Source organism: Oncorhynchus masou, chromosome 13 (assembly GCF_036934945.1).
Source record: "Oncorhynchus masou masou isolate Uvic2021 chromosome 13, UVic_Omas_1.1, whole genome shotgun sequence".
In the NCBI taxonomy this organism is placed as follows: domain Eukaryota; kingdom Metazoa; phylum Chordata; class Actinopteri; order Salmoniformes; family Salmonidae; genus Oncorhynchus; species Oncorhynchus masou.
In genome coordinates this window covers 76,045,893-76,071,655 of record NC_088224.1, presented here as the reverse complement: position 1 = coordinate 76,071,655, position 25,763 = coordinate 76,045,893, and the positions used below count along the sequence as shown (strand labels likewise).

Sequence of the window (25,763 nt, the reverse complement as noted above, 5' to 3'; positions counted from 1 at the left end):
GAGGTTAATTGACAACATGTCAGGGCGGATTGCAGAGGTCTTGAAAAAGAAGGATCAACACTGCAAATATTGACTCTTTGCATCAACTTCATGTAATTATCAATAAAAGCCTTTGACACTTATGAAATGCTTGTAATTATACTTCAGTATTCCATAGTAACATCTGACAAAAATATCTAAATGCACTGAGGCAGCAGACTTTGTGAAAATTTATATTTGTGTCATTCTCAAACTTTTGGCCACGACTGCATATATAAATCTATACATAAAAATTCAAACATATACACATATATACATATATACATACATACATATACACACACTTTTTTTATATACCTTTATTATTCCCACAATCCCCACCACCCCTCCCCCAATTGGAGTAAACGATTAAACAATAACACTTAGGCTTCTACCTTAAGTTTATACATATTATACACATTTTAGAGACACAATCTATTTTTCAATAGTTATATTTTGTTTGTTTTTAGTCCTTCCTCTATTTCTGATGTCTATTCAGTTTGATTTAGATTTGTAACTGTGCTATTTCACAATATTTCTGAACCTATTTTACATTGGTTATCTTGTAGTTATTAGTCCCACCCTTCAGCAACATCCAACCCCTCCCATCTCTCTCTTAACACCATCCATATTGGATTTATATTTTCCATACATTTTTCAACTGTCCTGTGATGCTTCACAACAGTACTGAACATTTATATTCTCCTATCTTTAATTTACAATCTGTAGAAGCTAACATGTTTTGCAAAAATAATTATTATATTATTGATCGAATGACTTTTCAAATCAACCAGAATTGCTATATGCAGCGTTAGTTCTAGGTAAATGTTGCAATTCTTCAGCCAATCCTGGCTGGACCTGTGACATAAAAATGAGCTACATATGAACAGTACCAAAATAAATGATCTAATGCCTCCTTGTAGCAAAATCTGCAGAGCTGGGAAGATTGTATCCCCCATATACAGTTGAAGTCAGAGGTTTACATACACCTTAGCCAAATACATTTAAACTCAGTTTTTCACAATTCCTGACATTTAATTCTAGTAAAATGCCATCTTAGGTCAGTTAGGATCACCACTTTATTTTAAGGATGTAAAATGTCAGAATAATAGTAGAGAGAATGATTGATTTCAGCTTTTATTTCTTTCATCACATTCCCAGTGGGTCAGAAGTTTAGTATTTGGTGGCATTGCTTTAAAATTGCTTAACTTAGGTCAAACGTTTTGGGTAGCCTTCCACAAGCTTCCCACAATAAGTTGGGTGAATTTTGGCCCATTTCTCCTGACAGAAGTGGTGTAACCGAGTCATGTTTGTAGGCCTCTTTGCTCGCACAAGCTTTTTCAGTTCTGCTCACACATTTTCTATAGGATTGGGGCAGGGCTTTGTGGTGGCCAATCCAATACCTTGACTTTGTTGTCCTTAAACCATTTTGCCACAACTTTGGAAGTATGCTTGGGGTCATTGTCCATTTGGAAGACCCAATTGGGACCAAGCTTTAAGCCATCTATTTTGTGAATTGCACCAGTCCCTCCTGCAGCAAAGCACCCCCACAACATGATGCTGTCACCCCTGTGCTTCACGGTTGGGATGGTGTTCTTTGGCTTGCAAGCCTCCCCCTTTTTCCTCCAAACATAACGATGGTCATTATGGCCAAACAGTTCTATTTTTGTTTCATCAGACCAGAGGACATTTCTCGAAAAGGTACGATCTTTGTTCCCAACCATAGTCTGGCTTTTTTTATGGCGCATTTGAAGCAGTGGTTTCTTCCTTGCTGAACGGCCTTGCAGGTTATGTCGATATAGGTATCGTTTTACTGTGGATATAGATACTCTTGTACCTGTTTCCTCCAGCATCTTCACAAGATTCTTTGCTGTTGTTCTGGGATTGATTTGCACTTTTCGCACCAAAGTACATTCATCTCTAGGAGACAGAACGTGTCTCCTTCCTGAGCGGTATGACAGCTGCGTGGTCCTATGGTATTTATACTTGTGTACTATTGTTTGAACAGATGAACATGGTACCTTCAGGCATTTGGAAATTGCTCACAAGGATGAATGAGACTTGTGGAGGTCTGCAATTTTTTCTGAGGTCTTGGCTGATTTCTTTTGATATTCCCATGATGTCATGCAAACAGGAACTGAGTTTGAAGGTAAGCCCTGAAATACATCCACAGGTACACCTCCAATTGACCCAAATGATGTCAATTAGCCTATCAGAAGCTTCTAAAGCCATGACATCATTTTCTGGAATTTTCCAAGCTGTTTAAAAGGCACAGTCAACTTAGTGTATGTAAACGTCTGACCCACTGGAATTGTGATACAGTGAATTATAAGTGAAATAATCTGTCTGTAAACAATTGTTGGAAAAATTACTTGTGTCATGCACAAAGTAGATGTCCTAACCGAATGGCCAAAACTATAGTTTGTTAACAAGAAATTTGTGGAGTGGTTGAAAAACGAGTTATAATGACTCCAATCTAAGTGTATGCAAATGACCGACTCAACTGTATGTAACATTCTAATAGTTTCAAAACATTTCTCTATGAATTTAAATAGATAAATTAAAAGTTTTGTTTTACGTGTCAATTCATAAACCATGTGCCATGGAATCGTACATCAGCAATATCTTCTCAACTATTCTTCAATTGATATGGCACAGCTGTCCATTTTTTGGTCCTTAAATTAAATTGGTATATGTTTTTATTTATCACAATTTTCTTTAACCATTTAAGGTCTTTAATGCAGGGCCGACAGACAAGTTCCTTACTTTTTCCCACTTCTACTTGCCACTTCCATTTTTGTAGTAATGCTGCAATTAGTTGGTTGTAATTTTGGGTGGAGCAGTGTTAGCTGCATGTGTGACATAACTCCACCAGTCCTATTTGTGATATAATTGACAAAAATTACACTTTTTTTGAAATGTTATCGGAAAAATATGTTTTTTTTAAATCAATTAGTATATTTGAGATTAACCACAATATTTGTTGTATTATTTGTTCTGTCTTTTCAGGTGGATTAAACTGAAATTGCAGCCAACTTTCTAAGGCTTGTTTAAAAAAGAACAATATTTTGGAGATTATTTCATTTTCAAATAACCCGAAAGTGAGTGGTTGTAATCTGAAAAGGGGAAAAGGCCATTCTTGATCATGGGGTGAGACGTTCTTACTAATATACTAGTGAACCATTTCGGATTTAAGTATAACTTTTGTATGACTGATGCTTTTAGTGAGAGGTCTAATGCTTTAATATTTAATCATTTCTGTCCCCCGAATTCACATTTGTTATATAAATAAGCCCTTTTAATTTAGTTTGGTTTGCCATTCCAAAATTGAAAAAGTTTTGTTCATATAATTTAAAAAGTAGGAAACCTTTGTAGGCAAACCCATAAGCAAATAGGACAACTGTGATATGACAAAAGAGTTCATAGTAGTGATTTTTCCACAAATAGACAGATATTTTCCTTTCCATGGTAACAAGATCTTATCTATTTTTGATAACTTTCTCTAAAAATGTATTGGAGTGAGACATTTCTTTCTTTTGGGATTTGTATACCGAGTATGTCCACATCCCCGTCAGACCATTGTATTGGTAAACTACACGGTAATGTAAAAGTTTCATTTTATTGTGATCCAATACGTAATATAGTACACTAATCATAATTTGGTTTTAATCCAGAGGTTAGCAAAAGTATCCAGATCCTCTATGAGGCTGTGCAGGGATTCTAATTATGGATTTAAAAGAAAACATGAATCATCAGCGTACAATGACACCATTGTTATTAAGCCACGGATTTCTAATCCCTTAATATTATTGTTGGACCTAATTTTAACAGCTAACATTTCGATGGCAATAATAAATAAACATGCCGATAGTAGACAATATTGTTTTACAGTTTAAAACTTTCTGAGATGTAGCCATTTTTTTGTATTTTACACCTAGGGTTACCATACACACCTTTGACCCATTATATAAGAGATTCTCCAAAATTGAAATATTCTAGGCATTTATATATAAACTCCAGTCGTACTTTATCAAAAGTCTTTTAAAAACAGCTATGAAAACCAGGGCTGGTATCCCCGATATTTCATAATATTCTATTGTTTCCAGTACTTGTCCAATATTATCGCCAATGTACCGTCCATGTAAAAAATTATATCTGACAATACCTTTTTAATTCTATGCGCCAAGCATTTAGCTAGAATCTTTGCATCACAACATTGAAGTGTAAGAGGCCTCCAATTGTTTAAATGGAATGGAACTTTATATACAGTGGCTTGCGAAAGTATTCACCCCCTTGGCATTTTTCCTACTTCGTTACCTTACAACCTGGAATTAAAATAGATTTGTTGGGGGTTTGTATCATTTGATTTACACAACATACCTACCACTTTGAAAATGCAAAATGTTTTTATTGTGAAACACACAAGCAATAAGACAAAAAAACAGAAAACTTGAGCGTGCATAACTATTCATCCCCCCCCCAAGTCTCTTAGGGTATGTCTCTATAAGCTTTCCCTCATTCTTCAGAAAACTTTCAGCTCCTTCAAGTTGGATGGGTTCCAGCTCCATCCATCATTCCATTCCAAATTTAAACTTTTTTCTTAAACCACTTGACCAGTATCCCAGTCCCTGTCTCAAATCTCTGGAAACTGAAACCATCCCCACAGCATGATGCTCCCCACAGCATGATGCTGCCACCACCATGCTTCACTGTGGGGATGGTGTTTTTGGGGTGATGAGAGGTGTTGGGGTTGCACCAGACATAGCGCTTTCCTTGATGGCCAAAAAGCTAAATTTTTGTCTCATCTGACCAGAGTATCTTCTTCCATATGTTTGGGGAATCTCCCACATGATTTTTGGCAAACACCAAACATGTTTGCTTATTTTTTTCTAAAAGCAATAGCTTTTTTTCTGGCCACTCTTCCATAAAGCCCAGCTCTGTGGAGTATACTGCTTAAAGTGGTCCTATGGACAGATACTGCAATCTCCACTGTGGAGCTGTGCAGCTCCTTCAGGGTTATCTTGGTCTCTTTGTTGCCTCTCTGATTAATGCCCTCCTTGCCTGGTCTGTGAGTTCTGGTGGTTGGCCCTCTCTTGGCAGGTTTGTTGTGGTGACAAATTCTTTCAATTTTTTTTATAATGGATTTAATGGTGCTTAGTGGGATGTTCAAAGTTTCTGATATTTTTTTATAACCCAACGCTGATCTGTACTTCTCCACAACGTTGTCCCTGACCCTTGGATTGTGCCGTGACGGAGATCTTTGTGGGTTATACGCGGCCTTGTCTCAGGATGGTAAGTTGGTGGTTAAATATATCCCTCTAGTGGTGTGGGGGCTGTGCTTTAGCAAAGTGGGTAGGGTTATTTCCTGCCTGTTTGGCCCTGTCTGGGGGTATCATCGGATGGGGCCACAGTGTCTCCTGACCCCTCATGTCTCAGCCTCCAGTATTTATGCTGCAATAGTTTGTGTGTCGGGGGCTAGGGTCAGTCTGTTATATCTGGAGTATTTCTCCTGTCTTATCCGGTGTCCTGTGTGAATTTAAGTATGCTTTCTCTAATTCTCTTTCTTTCTCTCTCTCTCTCGGAGGACCTGAGCCCTAGGACCATGCCTCAGGACTACCTGGCATGATGACTACTTGTTGTCCCCAGTCCACCTGGCCGTGCTGCTGCTCCAGTTTCAACTGTTCTGCCTGCGGCTATGGAACCCTGACCTTTTCACTGAGATTACTATTATTTGACCATGCAGGTCATTTATGAACATTTGAACATATTGGCAATGTTCCGTTATAATCTCCCCCGGCACAGCCAGAAGAGGACTGGCCACCCCTCATAGCCTGGTTCCTCTCTAGGTTTCTTCCTAGGTTTTTTCTTCCTAGGTTTTGGCCTTTCTAGGGAGTTTTTCTAGCCACCATGCTTCTACACAAGCATTGCTTGCTTTTTGGGGTTTTAGGCTGGGTTTCTGTACAGCACTTTGATATATCAGCTGACGTAAGAAGGGCTATATAAATACATTTGATTTGATTTGCTTGGCAAGCTCCTTGGTCTTCATATTGCCGCTTGCATGGTGGTTCCCCTTACTTAGTGGCGTGCAGACTCTTGGGGCTTTCAGAACAGGTGAATATATACTGAGATCATGTGACACTTAAATAAAGTCCACCTGTGTGCAATCTAACTAATTATGTGACTTCTGAAGGTAATTAGTTGCACCATATCTTATTTAGGGGCTTCATAGCAATATGCATGCACCACTTTTCCGTTTACAATATTATAATTTTTTTTAAACAAGATATATTCTTCATTTCACTTCACCAATTTGGACTATTTTGTGTGTCCATTACATGAAATCCAAATAAAACTCAATTTAAATTACAGGTTGTAATGCAACAAAATAGGAAAAACGCCAAGGGGGATGAATACTTTTGCAAGGCACTGTATATCACTTGGTTCCTGTTTCAGTAATAATACAATCAGACCTTCTTGTTGCGTGTCCGATAATCTACCATTTATATAGGAGTGGTTAAAACAGTCTAATAATGGTCCTTTGAGTATATAAATTAAACTTTGGTGTACTTCCACTGGTATGCCATCCAGCCCTGGAGTTTTCCCAGCCTTAGAGGCTTTAATTGCATCAATAAATTCCTCCTCTGTAATTTGGCCTTCACATGAGTCTTTCTGTACAGATGTTAATTTTACATTATTAATAGGAATTAGCTTCGGTTAGTGGAGATGGAGGCAACTTAAGCGAAAACATATGCTTAAAGTACTTCCTCTTCCAAAATATAATTTTGTGACTATCACTTGTAAAAAGTTTCAATACATTGTTTTGGTAGCATTTCTATGTTGAAGATTGAAAAATAATTTGGTGCATTTTCCCCTACATTCCATCCAGGTCGACTTATTTTTTATAATATATTACACTGGATCTTTCTTGAATATGTTCCTCCATTTATTTTTGTTTTTCCTCTAACTAATTCTGTGCCTCTATGGTACAGTTTCTATTGCAATCGATCTGTTCCGTTCGTCCTTCAATTTCCTTTGTTAATATGGACTCTTTTGATCTAAATTGCATTTGTTTTATAGATGAGTACTGAATTGCCTAGCGTCTAAAGGCACATTTATAAGTGTCCCATACAATAAGGGTACCTATGTTATGTCGGAAAAAGTCTGTTTTAAATGATTCTGTCCTAGTTATAAACATGCTCATCATCCAGTAAGCTTTGATTCAATTTCCAATATCCTCGCCCATGTGTAAATTCTGTAAGAGTAATATACATGACAATTATGTGATGAGTGTTGAGCCAGTAACCGAAAGGTTGCTAGATCAAATCCCAGGGCTTCCAAAGTAAAAATCTGTCATTCTGCCCCTGAACAAGGCAGTTAACCCAATGTTCCTAGACCGTCATTGTACATAAGAATTTGTTCTCAACTGTCTTGCCTAGTTAAATAAATAAATGTGATGATCTGACTACATTCTGTCCCCTATCAACACTTTTTAAACTTTTGGTGCCAGAGAGAATGACATAAGAAGGTAATCGACACGACTAGCATGATATATCTCACTAGTTCACTGTATTTAAGCCTCCATATATCCACTAATTCCAATATATCCATGACATGCATGATTTCCATAAGTGCCTGAGGGTGATAGTTTGTAGCGTGATGTCCTTTACGGTCCATAGAGGTATTTAAAACTGTTATAATAGTGTTGCTTGTAGAGTTGATAAATGCTTATATATTTTTTCAAAGAAGCTTGGATCATTATTATTTGGACCATATAGTTTAATAAGCCATATATGTTTATTGTCCAATAACATATTATTTAAAATGATCCATCTACCTTGATGATCTGTTTGGACAATTTGCATATTTGGATCAAAATATAAATATTAATATAAATATTCTCTTTTAGCCAGTTAAATTGTCACATTCGTCATAATACATTCCTCTTTATTTAAATGAAGAAGAATAAACAAACAAACAAAATAACAAAACAAACGTGACGCTATAACACGAGTGCTGACATGCAACTACACATAGACAATAACCCACAAAACCTAAATGGTAAATGGCAACCTAAATAGGATCCCCAATCAGAGACAATGATAAACAGCTGTCTCTGATTGGAAACCAATTCAGGCCACCATAGACCTACATTTACCTAGACAATACTAAAACCCCATAGATATACAAAAAACCCTAGACAAGCGAAAAACACGCATACCACCCTGACCTAACCAAAATAATAAAGAAAACAAAGATAACTAAGGAAAGGGCATGACCCGGCCTGTGGCCCGTCATCGCAAGTTCCGGACTGTGGCCCTTCGCCGGTGGCCCAGGACTGTGGCCCTTCACCGGAGGCCCCGGACTGTGGCCCGTCGTCGGAGGCCCCGGACTGTGGCCCGTCAGAGGAGGTTCCGGACTGTGGCCCGTCATCACAAGTTCCGGATTGTGGCCCGTCGGAGGAGGTTCCGGACGCTGTCGCCAGATGCTCTGGACTGGGTACTGTCGCAGGACGCTCTGAACTGCCGAGGTGCACAGTAGGCCTGCTGTGTGGTACCGGCACTGGTGGTACCTTGCTGGTGACACGCACCTCAAGGCGAGTGTGGGGAGGAGGAACAGGGCGTACCGGACTGTTGAGGCGCACTGTAGGCCTGGTGCGTGGTGCCGGCACTGGTGGTACCGGGCTGGGGACACACACCTCAGGGCGAGTGCGAGGAGCAGGAACAGGGCGTACTGGACCCTGGAGGCGCACTAGAGGCCTGATGTGTGGTGTTGGCACTGGTGGTACTGGGCTGGTGACAAGCACCTCAGGGAGAGTGCGGGGAGAAGGCACAGGATACACTGGACCGTGGAGATGCATTGGAGATCCAGAACATAGAGCTGGCTCAATACGTCCTGGCTGGATGCCCATTCTAGCCCAGCAAATGCGAGGAGCTGGAATAGATCGCACCGGGCTAGAATAGCGCACTGGAGACACAGTTACAGGCTCCCCACGGTAAGCACGAGGAGTTGGCTCAGATCTCCTACCTGAATCCTGCAATCTCCTCGTGTGCCCCCACCCAAAAAATTATTGGGGCTGCCTCTCAGGATTCCTTGCTAGCCGTGTACCCTCATATCATTGCTGTTCCTCTATTCTCCGGTATTTATCCTCGTAGTATCGCCGTTCTGCTTTCGCTGCCTCTAACTCCTCCTTAGGACGGCGATACTCCCCCGGCTGTGTCATGGGTTCTGCTCCATCTAATATCTCCTCCCAGGTCCATTTCCCCATTAAGCGCTGTTCCTTCTTTTCACGCTGCTTGGTCCTGGTTTGGTGGGTTATTCTGTCACGTTCGTCATAACGAGGAGAATACATTCTTCTTTATTTAAACGAAGAACACTAAACAAACAAACAAAATAACAAAACGAACATGAAGATATAACACGAGTGCTGACATGGAACTACACATAGACAATAACCCACAAAACCTAAATGGTAAATGGCAACCTAAATAGGATCCCCAATCAGAGACAACAATAAACAGCTGTCGCTGATTGGGAACCAATTCAGGCCACCATAGACCTACATGTACCTAGACAATACCAAAACCCCATAGATATACAAAAAAACCTAGACAAGCCAAAAACACACATACCCCCCTAACCAAAATAATAAAGAAAACAAAGATAACTAAGGTCAGGGCGTGACATAAATACTGATTGTCTTTTCTTATTATCTGCTAAGCCATTCCAATTATAACTGGCTGTACTTATTTCACCACTTACCATAATGAGAAATAACTCTCAATTCTATTTATCAAAATATATGTTTGTAAACGTACCATTAAAAAGTAACATGATGATTGAGTGTCTATATAGCTGTACCATGATATTTGCATTGCTACTAAGTAAACCTCCAATTGGTCCCCACCAGTCCACCCGCTAAAAGCCCTCCTCATCCCGAGTTGGGTCGTCATCCAACTATCCTGCAGACCACCCCTGACCCCCCGGATCCCATAGCCCCGGAGAGACAGTGCCACACACAGAACAGAAGCAGATCAACCACCAGATGCATTTCCATCGCCCTCACCTCGATTTGTATTATATATAGCCATTAAAAAAAAATATATATATATATATAAAAAATTCTGTTTATCTTATTTTCCATAATGAGCTATTAATATTTGTAGTAATGTAGACAATTTATGCAAAGGATTTTTACCTCTCACAAGTCTCGCCATTACCAAAATTACATTATGGCAAGCAATTATTATATTAGCAAACAGTTAGTGAATCATCCTATATTGTCCCTAACATATTTTACTCCCTCGCAACAGTTGCGGGATACACACACACACACACACACACACACACACACACACACACACACACACACACACACACCCCTTTCCCCACAACAACCATAGACTCATATTCTAAACAATTGCACCATTCCAGAGCCCAACTCAAGAAAGGTCTTGATTTACAAATGCACATACAGTTGCAGCTGTAAGAGAAGGCCTGCAAAACTGCGCAGCGTTTGCATTTTAGGTATACAAAAATAACAAGTTGTATAGTACTTAAAATGTTGAAAATAAAGTATGCTTTATATGCCAGGATGTTAAACTATACGGCCTTTCATATAGTATAATACGCTGCACACTTTTGAGGAAGAGAATTGTCTTTTCAGACTAGGGTTGCACAATTCTGTGAACTTTCAATAAATTCCCTGGTTTTCCAGAAGTCCTGGTTGGAGGATTCCGTATTTCCTGCTTACTCCTTCCTGATTCAGTGAATCCTCCAACCGGAATCTCAGGAAGACAAGGGAATTTATTGAAAGTTCTTTTAATTTTGCCTTCCCTATTCCAGACTCATGTGTGTTTGACAAGAGCTGATAATCAGCTGATAATGAGATAAGGGAACACGCTGTACCAAAATAAATGAATGATTGGGAATCAACGCAATTGAGCATTATTAGATGACATTCTCAGGATGGGTGAGCCTAGATGGTAATACTTGTTGCTTACTGCATTCATTTTTTCCTAAACAGTACATTCTGAACAGTATGTAATATGATTAGCACACATTATTATTGTTTTATTAAGTAGTAGGCCAGACAGATTTCGGACATGGCCAATGAGTGCTGACAGACCAATTTCTGCTGTCCACAGCTCATAATTACCCCTCTATGAGACTGGCAGCAGATAACCATGGAGACAGATGAGGGTTTCTGACCTGGTCAAAGATCTCATCGAAGGCTGGTCTCCGGTCAGGCTGTTCGCTCCAGCACTGTTTCATCAGCTGGATACACTCCAGAGGAGCCTGATCTGGGGCCACCGTGGGCCTGCACATGGGAGGAGGCTTCTTCACCTTACGGATGATCTCTGATGGTGAGGGAGAGAGAGAGAGAGAGGAGAGAGGTTGTACTGTACAGCAGCAGCACGGGAACATAACTCATTACACAGTTTATTGTCTGCTGGTACTAGACAGCTTGTCAAAGCAATGCAGAAATTCAGTATGTGCAATATGTAGCTACATTATACACTGTAGATAGGGGAATTATTGTGATTTACAACTCTGACATTACTCAATAGATGCCAGTATAACAGGTCAATCAATTGATGTTGATTCACAGATGACAGAAAAATGACCTCAAGCTAAAACAAAAAACTGCCTCTAAGATCTAAGATTGTATGTTTTTGCTTGTTTTGTATCCCCCAGACCTACCCGCAGGAGTCAGACCCAGCATGCAATATGGAAGTCCTCGGACAACCACCTCTTGGAGTATAATGGCAAAACTATACACATCTCCTTTATAGGTGCCCTTCCGAGAGTTCTCCACGTCTCGGAGGAACTCTGGAGCTGTCCAAAACTGATCTGAGATAGAGACACAGGGTCACGATATTGGCAAGGTAGTTAGATGCAGCACCTGGGAAGCATATAGAATCTAAATTACATAGATTATACTCACAAACTAGAAATACAAATGAATGTGTGTCAAGTCCATCTTTAAAAGGTCCAATGCAGCCATTTTTATCTCGATATCAAATCATTTCTGGGTAACAAAGTACCTTAATGTGATTGTTTTTGAGTATTTTAATTGAAAACAAACAAAAATAGCTTCTTAGTTAAATGCTATTTGTAAGCAATAATTTTGCGAGGACTGTCATGGAGGGGCCTAACTGGAGGAGCCTAGTGGGAGGGATGTGTAACCTGCAAACCAACTGCTATTGGCAGAGAGGAGGGCAAACTCTCTTTGTTATGATGTCAACGAGCGATCCAAAACCCCACCCATGCAAAACAATCTGAAATGTAACTATCAATTATTTTCAAACAACTCTAACAAGGCATTAACAAAAATAAATGTTGTTGACCACACCACTCCTTTAACGTGATATGGAAGAGTGAACATTTTCAAAAAACAAAAGTGCAGATCTAGGCATAGATGTTACCTTCAGGTGGAACTAGATTTTTGGGGGATTTCTGGGATTCCAGCAGCTCGTTAAAGCCGTAGTCTGTGATCTTGAGGACGAAGCGACCGTCCACCACACAGTTCCGTGACTTCAGCCGACCGTGAGGGAACTCTCGATGGTGCAGATACTTCATACCCTGAGAGGCCAATATGATCAGAACTGGTAAACCATTGGTGTTTCTAATGACAAAGTGCCAGAAAAACATTTTAAACGTTTGATCTGCTGGCCGAAACATGATCTGCTGGCCGAAACAGTTTTTAGAAGATATTTTTTATCTTATTGAGACAAATTAGACTTGTGGAACTAGTTTTGCAACATGATGTATCAAACATGTCATACCTTGATTAGGTCCAGCAACAAAGAAGACTTGAACATCCATTCCAGCTTGACGTCATCGTTCCTCAGGAGGTCCTGCAGACTGCCACGGGAACAATGCTCCGTCACCACGGCAAACATGTCACAGTCTGTGAAAAACCCCAGGAACGGATTGATGTTCTCATTTCGCAGATCCTTCATCTGGACACATTCACACAAAATGAAGACCCCAAAGTTAACAAACTCACATCCCAGACATGACTCTATACATTGTAAATATGGTATTGGCACTGACCCTGTATATAACGTAATCTCTTATTTCTCATGATTTCTTTATTTTTTTATACACAGTATATATTTATTTTAGATTTTTATACTATTTTAGATATTGATTACTGCACTGTTGAGTAGAGCTCGCAAGCAATTCACTGTACTTGTGCTTGAACTTACTGTTGTTATGTTTTGGTTTTACCTTTGTAAAGATCTTGGTGGTGCTCTGCTTGACTTCCTTGAAATGGCCTTCTTCAAACTTTTTCAGCCACACCCAGTCGCCCTTTGAAGCCATGAAAGAAAATGTGGTTTTATTCTGGCTCCATTCTCTACAAGTCACATTGAAATATTTTAGGATAGGGATGAAAAGTCGACTTGTGGTTCAACGGTCAACGTCGTCAACCTACCTCATAGACAGCTACATTTGTGGTGTCATGTGTTGCGGTAGTGATGCTGTTCACAGAGTGGTGCAGGTCTCCTGAATGCATACCGTTGTTGTCTATTGCACTTTTAGATTCACTCAGGTCCTCTAGAGTGATTTTCTATGAGGCATAAAATAGATGACTGAACATACAGTATATCAGAAAGAGGTCATGTTGTAGAGAATCACATGGGAAAATATATTTACCCTCTTGCTAAGTTGAGGGTTGATGAACGTGAGGTCCTCTAGAGTCAGTAGGATCCGATTGGGCCCCTTCACCAACTGGATCTGCTGGATTCTCCTCCTACCAGCCAATCAGAGAGCATGTCAGCCATGGTAACAGCAAAGCAATACCAACTATCTCTGTCTAGGTTTTTAGTCTCTATGTATCTAAACAGCAGAGGTGGGACCAAGTCATTGTTTTACAAGTCACAAGTAAGTCGCAAGTCTTAGCACTCTAGTCCCAAGTCAAGACCGACAAGTCTCAAGTCAAGTCTTAAACTTTGAGTTTAGAGTCCTAAACAAGTCATAATGTGCTCTTCACCAAGTGTAATACCACTTCATATTTTTAACAAGAGTAATAGTTAGTATATTACATTGACACAAATCATGAATGCTTTTAAAAATATGCATATTTATTACTTTCCAAATAAACTTTAGATTTCCACGGAAATGCATGGTTAACCATGAGAAAGACCCACCATAGCGATCAACTATTGAGGATCGCTATGGGGCGCAATCGGGCGATGTAGGCTTGTACACAATCGCCCAACCTTAACAAACAAACACACACACACACTCTGTGTGTGGTTACAGTAGGCTAACCTATGTCAATGGTTTTAGGAACAGCAGTAACATCAGGCAGGATCTAGACTACCAACTGCCGAGCCAGTTGTAGCTCAATCTTGGGTGCAATGTTCACGTTCCCGCACTGACTGACTGTGTGGAGGCTCATTGATTTAACGTTATGTTAGCCTACATGCTACACTAGCAAATATATAAATTATATAGCTGTCTGCTATATTAGCCACGATTTACCGTTTTTTGTGCAGCTTCAAATGTTGAACGAAGTTGGAAGATGTTGCGCCTCCGTCTGTAATTTTCTCCCCGCATTTTTTGCAAGTTACAATCCGTTTTTATCGATACAGCGTAGTCTTTATATCCCAAAATAATAATTTGGGGTATCAATCTTTCCAAGGGGTCCATCTGAATTCACCCGCCGACGTTCCTCTGCACTGCCACGCGCAACTTTTTCTCAGCTGGCCCAATTTGATTGGCTGCTGTCCGATTTAAACTGTAATCTGTTAAATGAAGAGTTGATGCGCTGCACATTTTTTTAATAGCATCATTTTTAATATCTGGGCTTTGGGAGGGTATCAAATCAGGTCGAGTCAAAGGGCTCAAGTCCAAGTCACAAGTCATTGGTGTTAAAGTCAAAGTCGAGTTGCAAGTCATCATATTTGTGAGTTGAGTCTGACTCGAGTCCAAGTCTTGTAACTCGAATCCACACCTCTGCTAAACAGCATACAAATACAGTAAGAAACATGAACAGGACAGTGAGAAGAGTTACCTTACAAACAGACTTAGACCAAGTCCTCCCACGATCAGAATGAAGATGATCACAACCACCACTATGACGTAGGTTATCTCCACACCTGAGACACAGGTAAGACATGGAGACTAAATACATAGTTTGGTTGTGTGATGGAAGAAGGAAAGACACAAACTAACAGGCAAACAGGTTCTCTACCTCCAGTGCAGATAATGTTTGGTTCAAACCAACAGCTGGAGTCTGCGGAGGGAGGGGAACCCCCAGGGAAATGAATGGATTTGCCTGCGAAGCGGACCATGTCAGCGCTCAGGTCCACCAGATAGGAGCGGTACAGCTGACCCTCCCATCCGTCGGAGTCCAGGATGACATAGTTGGTCTGGCTCTCCCCTTCAGTGTCTATCTGGATCTTCTGGTTGAAGCCAGAGAACGTCATGTTCCTGGTGAAATAAGCTAGGTTGGTCCCGGAGAGCCACTGGCCAGCTCTCCTGGCATTGTGCATGGCTTTGGCAAGGAGGTAAATACCGTTGTAGATGGTTCCAAACAGGGGGTTGACCTGGAATGCAAGGCCATTGATAAATCGTTTATTTGGTTAAAATGATTAGCTTTTCTCAAACTGAGAGTGATACACTGATTTAAAACTCACCCCCAAAACAGTTATATATCAAATGGCCTGAAGACTATGGTGTTTCTCTACGTAACAAATGTTCAATAAATACAATCAATGGCATATTTATAATACTATTGTAATAACAATGTAATAACATAACAATCAATTGAAATTCAGATGGAATCCACTCATGTCCCACAATTGAAAATATCAAGAAACACCCTCCTCACCTGCTGTGGGACCAGTGATATGGTGAGTTCCTCAAACCTCTTGGCCATGTTGAACGCCTCGTTGAATGACATCAGATCTGAGGACACAGTGATGGTGAGCACGGCGTCGTAGGCCTGCCGCAGCTTGGTGTTGTTTTGCAGGGGGAAGTAGGACGTGTTGGTGTAGGGCAGGCTATAGAGCAGGGTGTCATAGGGGACAAAAACGTAGCGGCCCTTCGTCAGACCCATCTCATGAGCCTTCAGCAGGAAGGCTGCCTGCTGCTCCCCACCAATCAGAGCAGAGTGCATGCACATGATGATCACTGGAACACACAGGACAGAGACAGTGAGGGACCGCCACCTTAAAGGGGCAATCTGCAGTTGCTACATAACATTAGGGACATGAAAATAAATTATATGTACAGTGCCTTGCAAAAGTATTCATCCCCCTTGGTGTTTTTCCTATTTTGTTGCATTACAACTTGTAATTTAAATATATTTTTATTTGGGTTTCATGTAATGGACATACACAAAATAGTCCAAATTGGTGAAGTGAAATGAATACATTTACTTGCTTCAAAGAATAAAAATAAAAAAAATGGAAAAGTGCACATGTATGATGCCCCTAAATAAGATCTAGTACAATAAATTGCCTTCAGGAGTCACATAATCAGTTAAATAAAGTCCACCTGTATGCAATCTAAGTGTCACATGATCTCAGTATATATACACCTGTTCTGAAAGGCCCAAGAGATTGCAACACCACTAAGCAAGAGGCACCACCAAGCAAGTGGCAATATGAAGACCAAGGAGCTCTCCAAACAGGTCAGGGACAACGTTGTGGAGAAGTACAGATCATGGTTGGGTTATAAAAAAATATCAGAAACTTTGAACAGCCCACTGAGCACCATTACATCTGTTATTAAAAAAATTAAAGAATATGGAACCACAACAAACCTGCCAAGAGAGGGCCAACCATGAGAACTCACAGACCAGGCAAGGAGGGCATTAATCAGAGAGGCAGCAAAGAGACCAAAGATAACCCTGAAGGAGCTGCAAAGCTCTACAGCGGAGATTGGAGTATCTGTCCAAAGGATCACTTTACACTCCACAGAGCTGGGCTTTATGGAAGAGTGGCCAGAAAAAAGCCATTGCTCAAAGAAAAAAATAGGAGACTCCCCAAACATATGGAAGAAGGTACTCTGGTCAGATGAGACTAACATTTAGCTTTTTGGCCATCAAGGAAAACGCTATGTCTGGCGCAAACCCAACACATCTCATCACCCCGAGAACATCATTCCCACAGTGAAGCACGGTGGTGGTTGCATCATGCTGTGGGAATGTTTTTCATCGGCAGGGACCAGTCAGGGAGGGCATCAATTCTGAAACTGGTCAGAATTTAAGGAATGATGGATGGCGCTAAATACAGGGAATTTCTTGAGGGAAACCTGTTTCAGTCTTCCAGAGATTTGAGACTGGGATGGAGATTCACCTTCCAGCAGGACAATGACCCTAAGCATAATGCTAAAGCAACACTCGAGTGGTTTAAGGGGAAACATTCAAATGTTTTGGAAGGGCCTAATCAAAGCCTAGACCTCAATCCAATTGAAAATATGTGGTATGACTTACATATTGCTGTACACCAGCGGAACCCTTTCAACTTGAAGGAGCTGGAACAGTTTTGCCTTGAAGAATGGGCAAAAATCCAGGTGGGTAGATGTGCCAAACTTATAGAGACGTACCCCAAGAGACTTGCAGCTGTAATTGCTGCAAAAGGTGGCTCTACAAAGTATTGACTTTGTTGGGGTGAATAGTAATGCACATTCAAGTTGTTTTGTCTTTTTTCTTGTTTGCTTCACAATAAAAAATAATTTGCAAGTAGTAGGCATGTTGTTTAAATCAAATGATACAAACCCCCCAAAAAATCTATTTTAATTTGTGGTTGTAAGTCAACAAAATAGGAAAAATGCCAAGGGGGATGAATACTTTCGCAAGCCACTGTACAACTGTTGTACCCCATCAGAACCCAAAATATAAGCTTGTTGTTTCATGCAGACCACCATAGTCCCTGTGCCCAATAACACCAAGATAACCTGCCTAAATGACTACCGACCCGTAGCTCTCACGTCTGTAGCCATGAAATGCATTGAAAGGCTGGTCATGGCTCACATCAACACCATTATCCCAGAAACCCTAGACCCACTCCATTTTGCATACGGCACCAACAGATCCACAGATGACACAATCGCTATTGCACTCCACACTGCCCTTTCCCACCTGGACAAAAGGAACGCCTACTTGAGAATGGTATTCATTGACTACAGCTAGTGTTCAACACCATAGTGCCCTCAAAGCTCGTCACTAAGCTAAGGACCCTGGGACGAAACACTTCCCTCTGCAACTGGATCCTGGACTTCCTGACGGGCCGCTCCCAAGTGGTAACGGTATGTAACAGCACATCTGCCAAGCAGATCCTCAACACAGGGGCCCATCAGGGATACGTGCTCAGTCCCCTCCTGTACTCCCTGTTCACCCATGACTGCATGGCCATGCACAACTCCAACACCAACATTAAGTTTGCCGATGACACAACAGTGGTCTGATCACTGACAACAATGAGACAGCCTATAGGGAGAAGGTCAGAGACCTGGCAGTGTGGTGCCAGGACAACAACCTCTCCCTCAACGTGATCAAGATTAAGGAGATGATTGTGAACTACAGGAAAAGGAGGGCCGAGCATGCTCCCATTCTCATCAACAGGGCTGTAGTGGAGCAGGTTGAGAGCTTCAAGTTCCTTGGTGTTCACATCACCAACGAACTGTCATGGTCCAAACACACCATGACAGTCGTGAAGAGGGCACGACAACGCCTATTCCCCCTCAGGAGACTGAAAAGATTTGGCATGGTCCTCAGATCATCAAAAGGTTCTACAGTTGCATCATCGAGAGCATCCTGACGGGTTCATCACTGCCTGGTATGGTAACTGCTCGGCCTCCGACCGCAAGGCACTACAGAGGGTAGTGCATACGGCCCAGTACAACACTGGGGCCAAGCTTCCTGCAATCCAAGACCTCTATACCAGGCGGTGTCAGAGGAAGGACCTAAAAGTTGCCAAAGACTCCAGCCACCCTACTCATAGATTGTTCTCCCTGCTACGTATGGCAAGCGGTACCGGAGCGACAAGTCTAGGTCCAAAAGGCTTCTTAACAGCTTCTACCCCCAAGCCATAAGACTCCTGAATGGCTAACCATTACGTTGCTGCTAATCTCTGTTTATTATCTATGCATAGTCACTTTACCTCTACCTACATATACATACATATTACCTCAATTAACCGGTGTCCCCACCCATTGACTCTGTATCGGTACCCTCTGTATATAGTCTCGCTACTGTTATTTTATTATTAGTCTTTAATTATTAGTTATTTTCAATGATCTTCTTTTTTCATTTTGATTTATTTATTGTTTTACTTTAGTTTATTTAGTAAAGAATTTTTTCTTAAAACTGCATTGTTAGTGAAGGGCTTGTAAGTAAGGTACACCTGTTTTATTCGACACGTGACAAATTTTATCTGATTTGTTGTCAGTGGCGACCTGTCATTCATACCTGTTTTGAGCCCCACCTGTTGTTTATTTATTGTGCGTGCTTTACATGTTATTTAATTTGTGTCACTTATCAGTTTGAAAACAATGTAAAAACACATTTATTGATTTAATAAAGCTGCATACGAACATGGTCTCTTTCTTGCTTTATTTAGTAAGGCAGCTCCAAAAAGCAGGTGTTTCAGCCTAGCTCAGTGCTTTCTGTGGTGGAGGGGCAGCCAGCGGAAAATACAGAGCGTTGGCATTGTTAATCTTCTCTAGTTGCGCCGTGATTGGCTCAGGATTCTGTCACTCATGGGGGGACACAACGTCTCTGCAGAATCTACAGGAAGAGCTAGACAGTTCAAGCCCCATTGGGTGCTACCATTGATTTACATTAGAAGTGCCCATCCAGCATGACTTCTGCCACATTGAAAACATCTGAAAACTCGAAACTCGGAAATAAGTGAGTTCAAGACAACTGGGAACTTGGAAAAAAATTAGATCCGACTGGGAAAATATGCTTTGAGCGGACAACCAACTCGGAATTGCAAGTCGGGAACTCTGGTCTCTTTCTCAAGCTCTGACCTGAAGATTACATACATCATAATTCGACCTCGTTTTTTCAGAGTTCCAGGTGTCTTGAAAGCACCACAAATCCAGGGAATGTCAGACTTTGATAACAAAGTTTGAAGACAAAATTTGCCAACAAGAAAGATCACCACGCCACCTTCCTATTTAAGTGAGCACAGCACAACAACTCTGAGTTCAAAAATGTCTTGTATGCTGCTGCATAAATTATGTAATATGCCAGGGGGATATTAGGGGATGTTTTTCAGAGGCAGGGACTGGGAGACTAGTCCGGATCGAGGGAAAGATAAACAGAGCAAAGTACAGAGAGATCCTTGATGAAAACCTGCTCCAGAGCGCTCAGGACCTCAGACTGGGGCGAAGGTTCACCTTCCAACAGGACAACGACCCTAAGCACACAGCCAAGACAACACACGAGTGCCTTTGGGACAGGTCTCTGAATGTCATTGAGTGGCCCAACCAGAGCCCTGACTTTAACCCGATCGAACATCTCTGGAGAGACCTGAAAATAGCTGTGTAGCGATGCTCCCCATTCAACCTGACAGAGCTTGAGAGGATCAGCAGCGAATACAGGTGTGCCAAGCTTGTAGCGTCATACCCAAGAAGACTCAAGGCTGTAACTGCTGCCAAAGGTGCTTCAACACAGTACTGAGTAAAGTGTCTGAATACTTACGTACATGTGATTTGTTTTTTATTTAATAAAATGTGCAAAGAATTCAAAGAAATGTGCTTTGTCATTATGCTGTAGTGTGTAGATTGATGAGAGAAAAAAAATGTAATCCCTTTTAGAATAAGGCTGTAACATAACAAAATATGGAAAAAGGGGTCTGAATCCTTCCCGAATGCACTGTACTGTATTACACTAATACTAAGTGTCTGTTGTGTAGTAAGCTGTTAGTAACCCATGTGCCTATTTTGATCCCTTTCCCCCTCAGAACTTAGCCTACTGTTCTTACTTGGTGGTGCACATGTAGCGGGTAATCTGTTTTTGAGAAATGTAATTGAATACTTTAAGAGCTTTTATTTTTCTGCTTATACGCTCTCTATTTATCCTACAGTTCTGACTTGGTGTACAGAGAGAATAGTGTAAGAACGGCCCATGTTCTGAATTCTGTCGCTGTACATTTCAAAAGTGCCGAACAAAGTTATATTGACTAGTCCATTTTAGCTCACTCATTAATGTCTTAATCGAAATTATGGATTATGCCCTCATCGTTCCCTTATGCCCTAGTTTGTACATCTCAATTGTTATAGGCCTATTGCTTATATAGGTCTCTCACTAGTACCTTGTTCATCAATTTAGGCAATGTTGGAATGATTTCATTGTTTAGCTTACTTTATGTATTATAATTAGCTCATGTGCTTTTCTTGAGGAGATACTATATAATGTTGTTGGGTCTGTAACCATGTTTGCCAGTGACATTCGCACCGTTCAGATATTTGTTATAAACAGTAACAGACCCATGTAATTCCAGTTGATATTGCAAGGGTTGTTTTGTTTGCGCAATATGCTGTGATACAACCTGGTTCAAGATAGTAACACACAATGGGAAACCACACACTGAGTCAAGGAATAACAACATTAATTAATTCCATAAATAAAGTAAACACTCAACAATAATCAGATGAGGCATGAAGGTCAGTAAATTAGGTCTCAACTGCTAAAGATACAACGAAACAACCAAAGGTATGCATTGAGAGAGGAATCTCTTGCTGAACGGGGAAACAGTGGCTTTATGCCACAGCTGAGCGTTCACAGGTGTGCCGCCTCAGCAGTGACAACCCTCCCATCTCACACACCTCTCCTGCGCTGCACAAATCAGCTCACACAAACAGCCCACTGAATACCCCTTTCAATACTAAATTGGAGGGAGAGGGGTGGTGTGTGTGTGTGTGTGTGTGTGTGTGTGTGTGTGTGTGTGTGTGTGTGTGTGTGTGTGTGTGTGTGTGTGTGTGTGTGTGTGTGTGTGTGTGTGTGTGTGTGTGTGTGTGTGTGTGTGTGTGTGTGTGTGTGTGTGTGCGTGCGTGCGTGTGCGTGTGTGTGTGTGTGTGTGTGGTGACTTAAAGCAGAGTAAAGTTAAGGCCTCAACTTCTTGTTGAATTTATCTGAAATAACATCTGAATTTTTGTTGGTGGGCCTAGCTCAGCTTGCTTATACTTAGAGTTAAGTATTAATGATATAAGAACAAACATTATGAATTTACTGAACATAATTGTAACAATTTTCGTGTATGGCTCAAAAGTCTAAACTAATTTTGGAGTTTGTTATTATTGAAGGAGAATGTGGTTCTTATCGACTTACACAAATCCACAAGGAGTCAGTCGTAACCACATTTGTTTAAGCAAGGCAGCCATATCAGCTATGGATGTTAAAAAGGCATTAAATAATTAGGCTCCACTGATAGCCATGTGTAGCAGTGGTAAGGATTCACTGCATAGTGCTGAAAGGAAAGCTCTGCCGATGGGACAGCTTTATGTAGGCCATAACCGTTTTGGGGCACCTTGGTCACCGTTATAATGCAATTCATGTATTGTTTAGTGTTGTGTAGTGGCTTTGCTGGCATGCACAAAAAAGTTTGCCCCACCAAGATTTACATGATAAAATCACCACTGATTTTAAAAGTAAACAAACACTTTATAAGAAAACAAACACTTTATAGCCTCAAAACATGGTTAAAACTATAAAGTTGATATCATGGATGGTTAGTACTTATATCCATTGCTCTTTCTATGAATTTGAGAGTGGTTACATTTCTCCAGCCCCATCCCTCAGTGATTTGTTATTGTTTCAACTGTGGATTACCCCTTTAAACTGATCAGGCTCAGATTTTCTGTTGCCTAGTTAAATCAAATCAAAATAAATCAAAAGCAGTCTTGTGAGGCTTGATAGCATAGCCTGCACTTATTTCACTCGTATCTTTTCAGTAAACAAAACATAATATAACAAAATAGAAGGTAAATATGTTCTTAAAAACACTTGCCTTTGATCTCTCCAGCAGCCTGGATTCTGCTCAGTGTGCTTTCCATCTCCGTCTCGTTCATTCCCACCGAAGCTACTATGCCAACGGGAAGTCCCTGGCTCCGCAGGGAGTTGGCCACTTTACCGGCGGTGTCTATCCAGATATCCTCATTGGAAGACACGATGCCGATGTTGGCCCAACTGAAATGCTTTAACACGGTGAACAACACCCGTGTGGGTGACGGCAGTGTCCGTGCGAAGGTTGGGTAACCCTTGATTCGATCCAACTCATAGTTAATACAAGCCCAGGAAAAGATAGCTTTATCCCAGTTTTTGCCCAAAAGTGAGGCTGCGTCACAGTATCCTGGATTCGTGGGGCCGACGAAACCGTCCACCATCTTCTCGTAGTACACAAATGTTGTCAATGCTTTAGACGTTTCACATGCTTCTTGCAGGATCACAAAGTCCAATTTGCTGCCCAAATCTAAACTGAAATCCTCGTTTATTCTGCCCACGGCCAGTTTAGCGGCCAGCGCAGGTAGGGCCTTGGAGTAGACCGGGTCGCAGTTCCAGGGCCCAAGGACCCCAACTTTGAAGATTAAACACTGGACACAGCATGGAAACGTCAAAACCCCGAGCAGGACCCATAGCAGAAAGTTATAGAATGGCAGCGTTGTAAGGCTGTGTCTGCTCTTGAAGATGGGGCCATAGGGATAGTTGGATAAGTCCCATAGCACACCTCCAACATTTAGAGGAATATGTTGCATTATCCTGCTGGAGTATCCGTATTGGTGAGCTGTGATCTGATCCTACATTAAAGCATTATACACCAAACCAAAAACATCTGCAAAAAAAGATTAGGTTAGCCTATTCATTTTAACACAATTTATAATAAGGGTTAGGCTACTTCAACGTTTTATAAACTGCATAAACACAAGGTAGGCTATGTGAGAGTGAGATCACTGTATTTGATAGCATGTTATCTCAAAGAGACACTCTTGAATAGCATAGCTTTAATCATAATATGTTGCACTTACCATTGCTTTCTTGGGCCTTTTTGAAAGCTGTGAAGTCTGAGGATAGTTTTTTTTAACACTCCTGTTTTTTTTTTGCAGTAATCCTCACCTCACCATTCCAGTATTCTCTATATTTTCACTCATGTGAAATGTCATACCGTTGCCCAGTTGAAGCCACAACAACTCATTATCTTTCTGGTCTCTACCATAAAGTGAGGCAGCGGCAGGAGCCTCAGGAGCGCCGTTGTCTGTCAACTTCAGCACCCTGGAGAGATCCTTACATGCTGTTGTTGGCGCTTGAAGAGGCTAGCGCACCTTACACAGGTCTGCTCCACCACACACAAGTAACATTTTTCTCACCTTATAATGTTATCTCATTAGAATCAAACAGACTAACATTATGTATCCGTGTAAAGTATCCTTCTTGACAAGCAAAGGTTACCTGATGCTCAACAGGTTGCAGAAACGTAGACTACAAAATAATGCAAAATAAAGCGATATTTTCTTCAATGTAAAACGTATTTATATTCAATGTCTAATGAATATATATTATAAATTATAGCAGGCCAAGATCAACCACGCCAATTCAATCAAAGCCCTTTCAAAGTGACCTGTAGGCAAAACGGGTGCTGCACCCGGACCTAATCCATATTCAGTAAGGCACACTATAAGAGGATTGTCAATGTACGTTGGAGTCTCAGAAACACATAACCATCGCACAACGCCTTGTCAAGATAGTAGCCCAGGCCTATATTCTGCAGAAAATCACATTTGAATTTAAATAGACGGCTCTAAAGAAATATAATTATACATTTTCTATTTGGCACTAATAACAGTGATGAAGATGAAAAACAAAGTATTTTATCTAGGGTCACATAACGTATTTATTTCCTTTGCCATGGAGACAGCTTGTTGCATGTACACTATGCACCGAACAATAATTGGTCTGATGCGTTTATGTGACAATGATAGGCCCCCCACTTAAGTTGAATTTGCTCTTAGGTGTAGAGGGAATAATTAACGTTAACGAAGGGTTTTCCCTGCGCGTGTATCCCCTGAGCTCCTCAATATTTGCCTGTGTCAGTCATTTCAGCTGTTTTGACGACGTGTTTCAGGAACCCAGTGCCAATTTAGACAGATTAGGCTTGTGGCAGGACCCACCCCCCCCCAAAAAAAATTATACCCGTACCAGAGGTCGATCAAAACACAACCATATTTTTTCACATCTCTAATGTCTCCCATTTATGAAATGGATGGTTGTGTAAAAATATTTTACTCCAAAACTAAACAAAAAAATGCAGAATAATGCCTAGCTGGAGAGATACAATAGACGGAAATATCAACTATAAATATTTATGATGAATGTAAACTAAAATGTTTGGTAGCTGATTAATAGACAACTCAAGAAGTCAAATTGGCTCTCATTCAGCACTGTATGGTCCTGCCTGACAAGACATACATACAGTTGCTCGTCTTTTGATGTTGTGGCTATTCTAACTGGCTCAAAGGAAAACAAGTGGGCTCAGACATCGAAATTAAATGTTTTGGGGTCCAAGGTTCCAGCACATCTCAATGTGCATCACAAATGCAGTGAGCCAGAGAGAGGTCATGTTGGATTCAGGCAGCCTTAATGGAATAGCAATAAATCAAAGCTTACTTCTAAATAATAAGGAGGAGACTTAAGAGCCCAATAATGGAGGCACAGGTTAAACCATAGTTGGTATACCGCAGGTTGTAGACCTAGACAGAGGGTGTTCAGAGTTCTCTTTCTATTTGTG

At 41.0% G+C, this 25,763-nt stretch overlaps 1 protein-coding gene across 1 annotated transcript in view; it reads right to left on the bottom strand.

The window, feature by feature from the left end:
• Nucleotides 1-23,736, bottom strand: part of LOC135551541 (retinal guanylyl cyclase 2-like) — a 30,063-nt gene extending 6,327 nt beyond the window's left edge. The window contains exons 1-11 of the mRNA XM_064982746.1: nt 22,992-23,736; nt 15,860-16,161; nt 15,221-15,575; nt 15,041-15,125; nt 13,678-13,774; nt 13,457-13,591; nt 13,252-13,332; nt 12,804-12,980; nt 12,444-12,600; nt 11,719-11,868; nt 11,227-11,375 (exon numbers count right to left, since the gene is read on the bottom strand). Coding sequence (XP_064838818.1) covers nt 11,227-11,375; nt 11,719-11,868; nt 12,444-12,600; nt 12,804-12,980; nt 13,252-13,332; nt 13,457-13,591; nt 13,678-13,774; nt 15,041-15,125; nt 15,221-15,575; nt 15,860-16,161; nt 22,992-23,736 — 2,433 coding nt within the window. The remainder of the gene's footprint in view (nt 1-11,226; nt 11,376-11,718; nt 11,869-12,443; nt 12,601-12,803; nt 12,981-13,251; nt 13,333-13,456; nt 13,592-13,677; nt 13,775-15,040; nt 15,126-15,220; nt 15,576-15,859; nt 16,162-22,991) is intronic.
• Nucleotides 23,737-25,763: the final 2,027 nt, after the last annotated feature.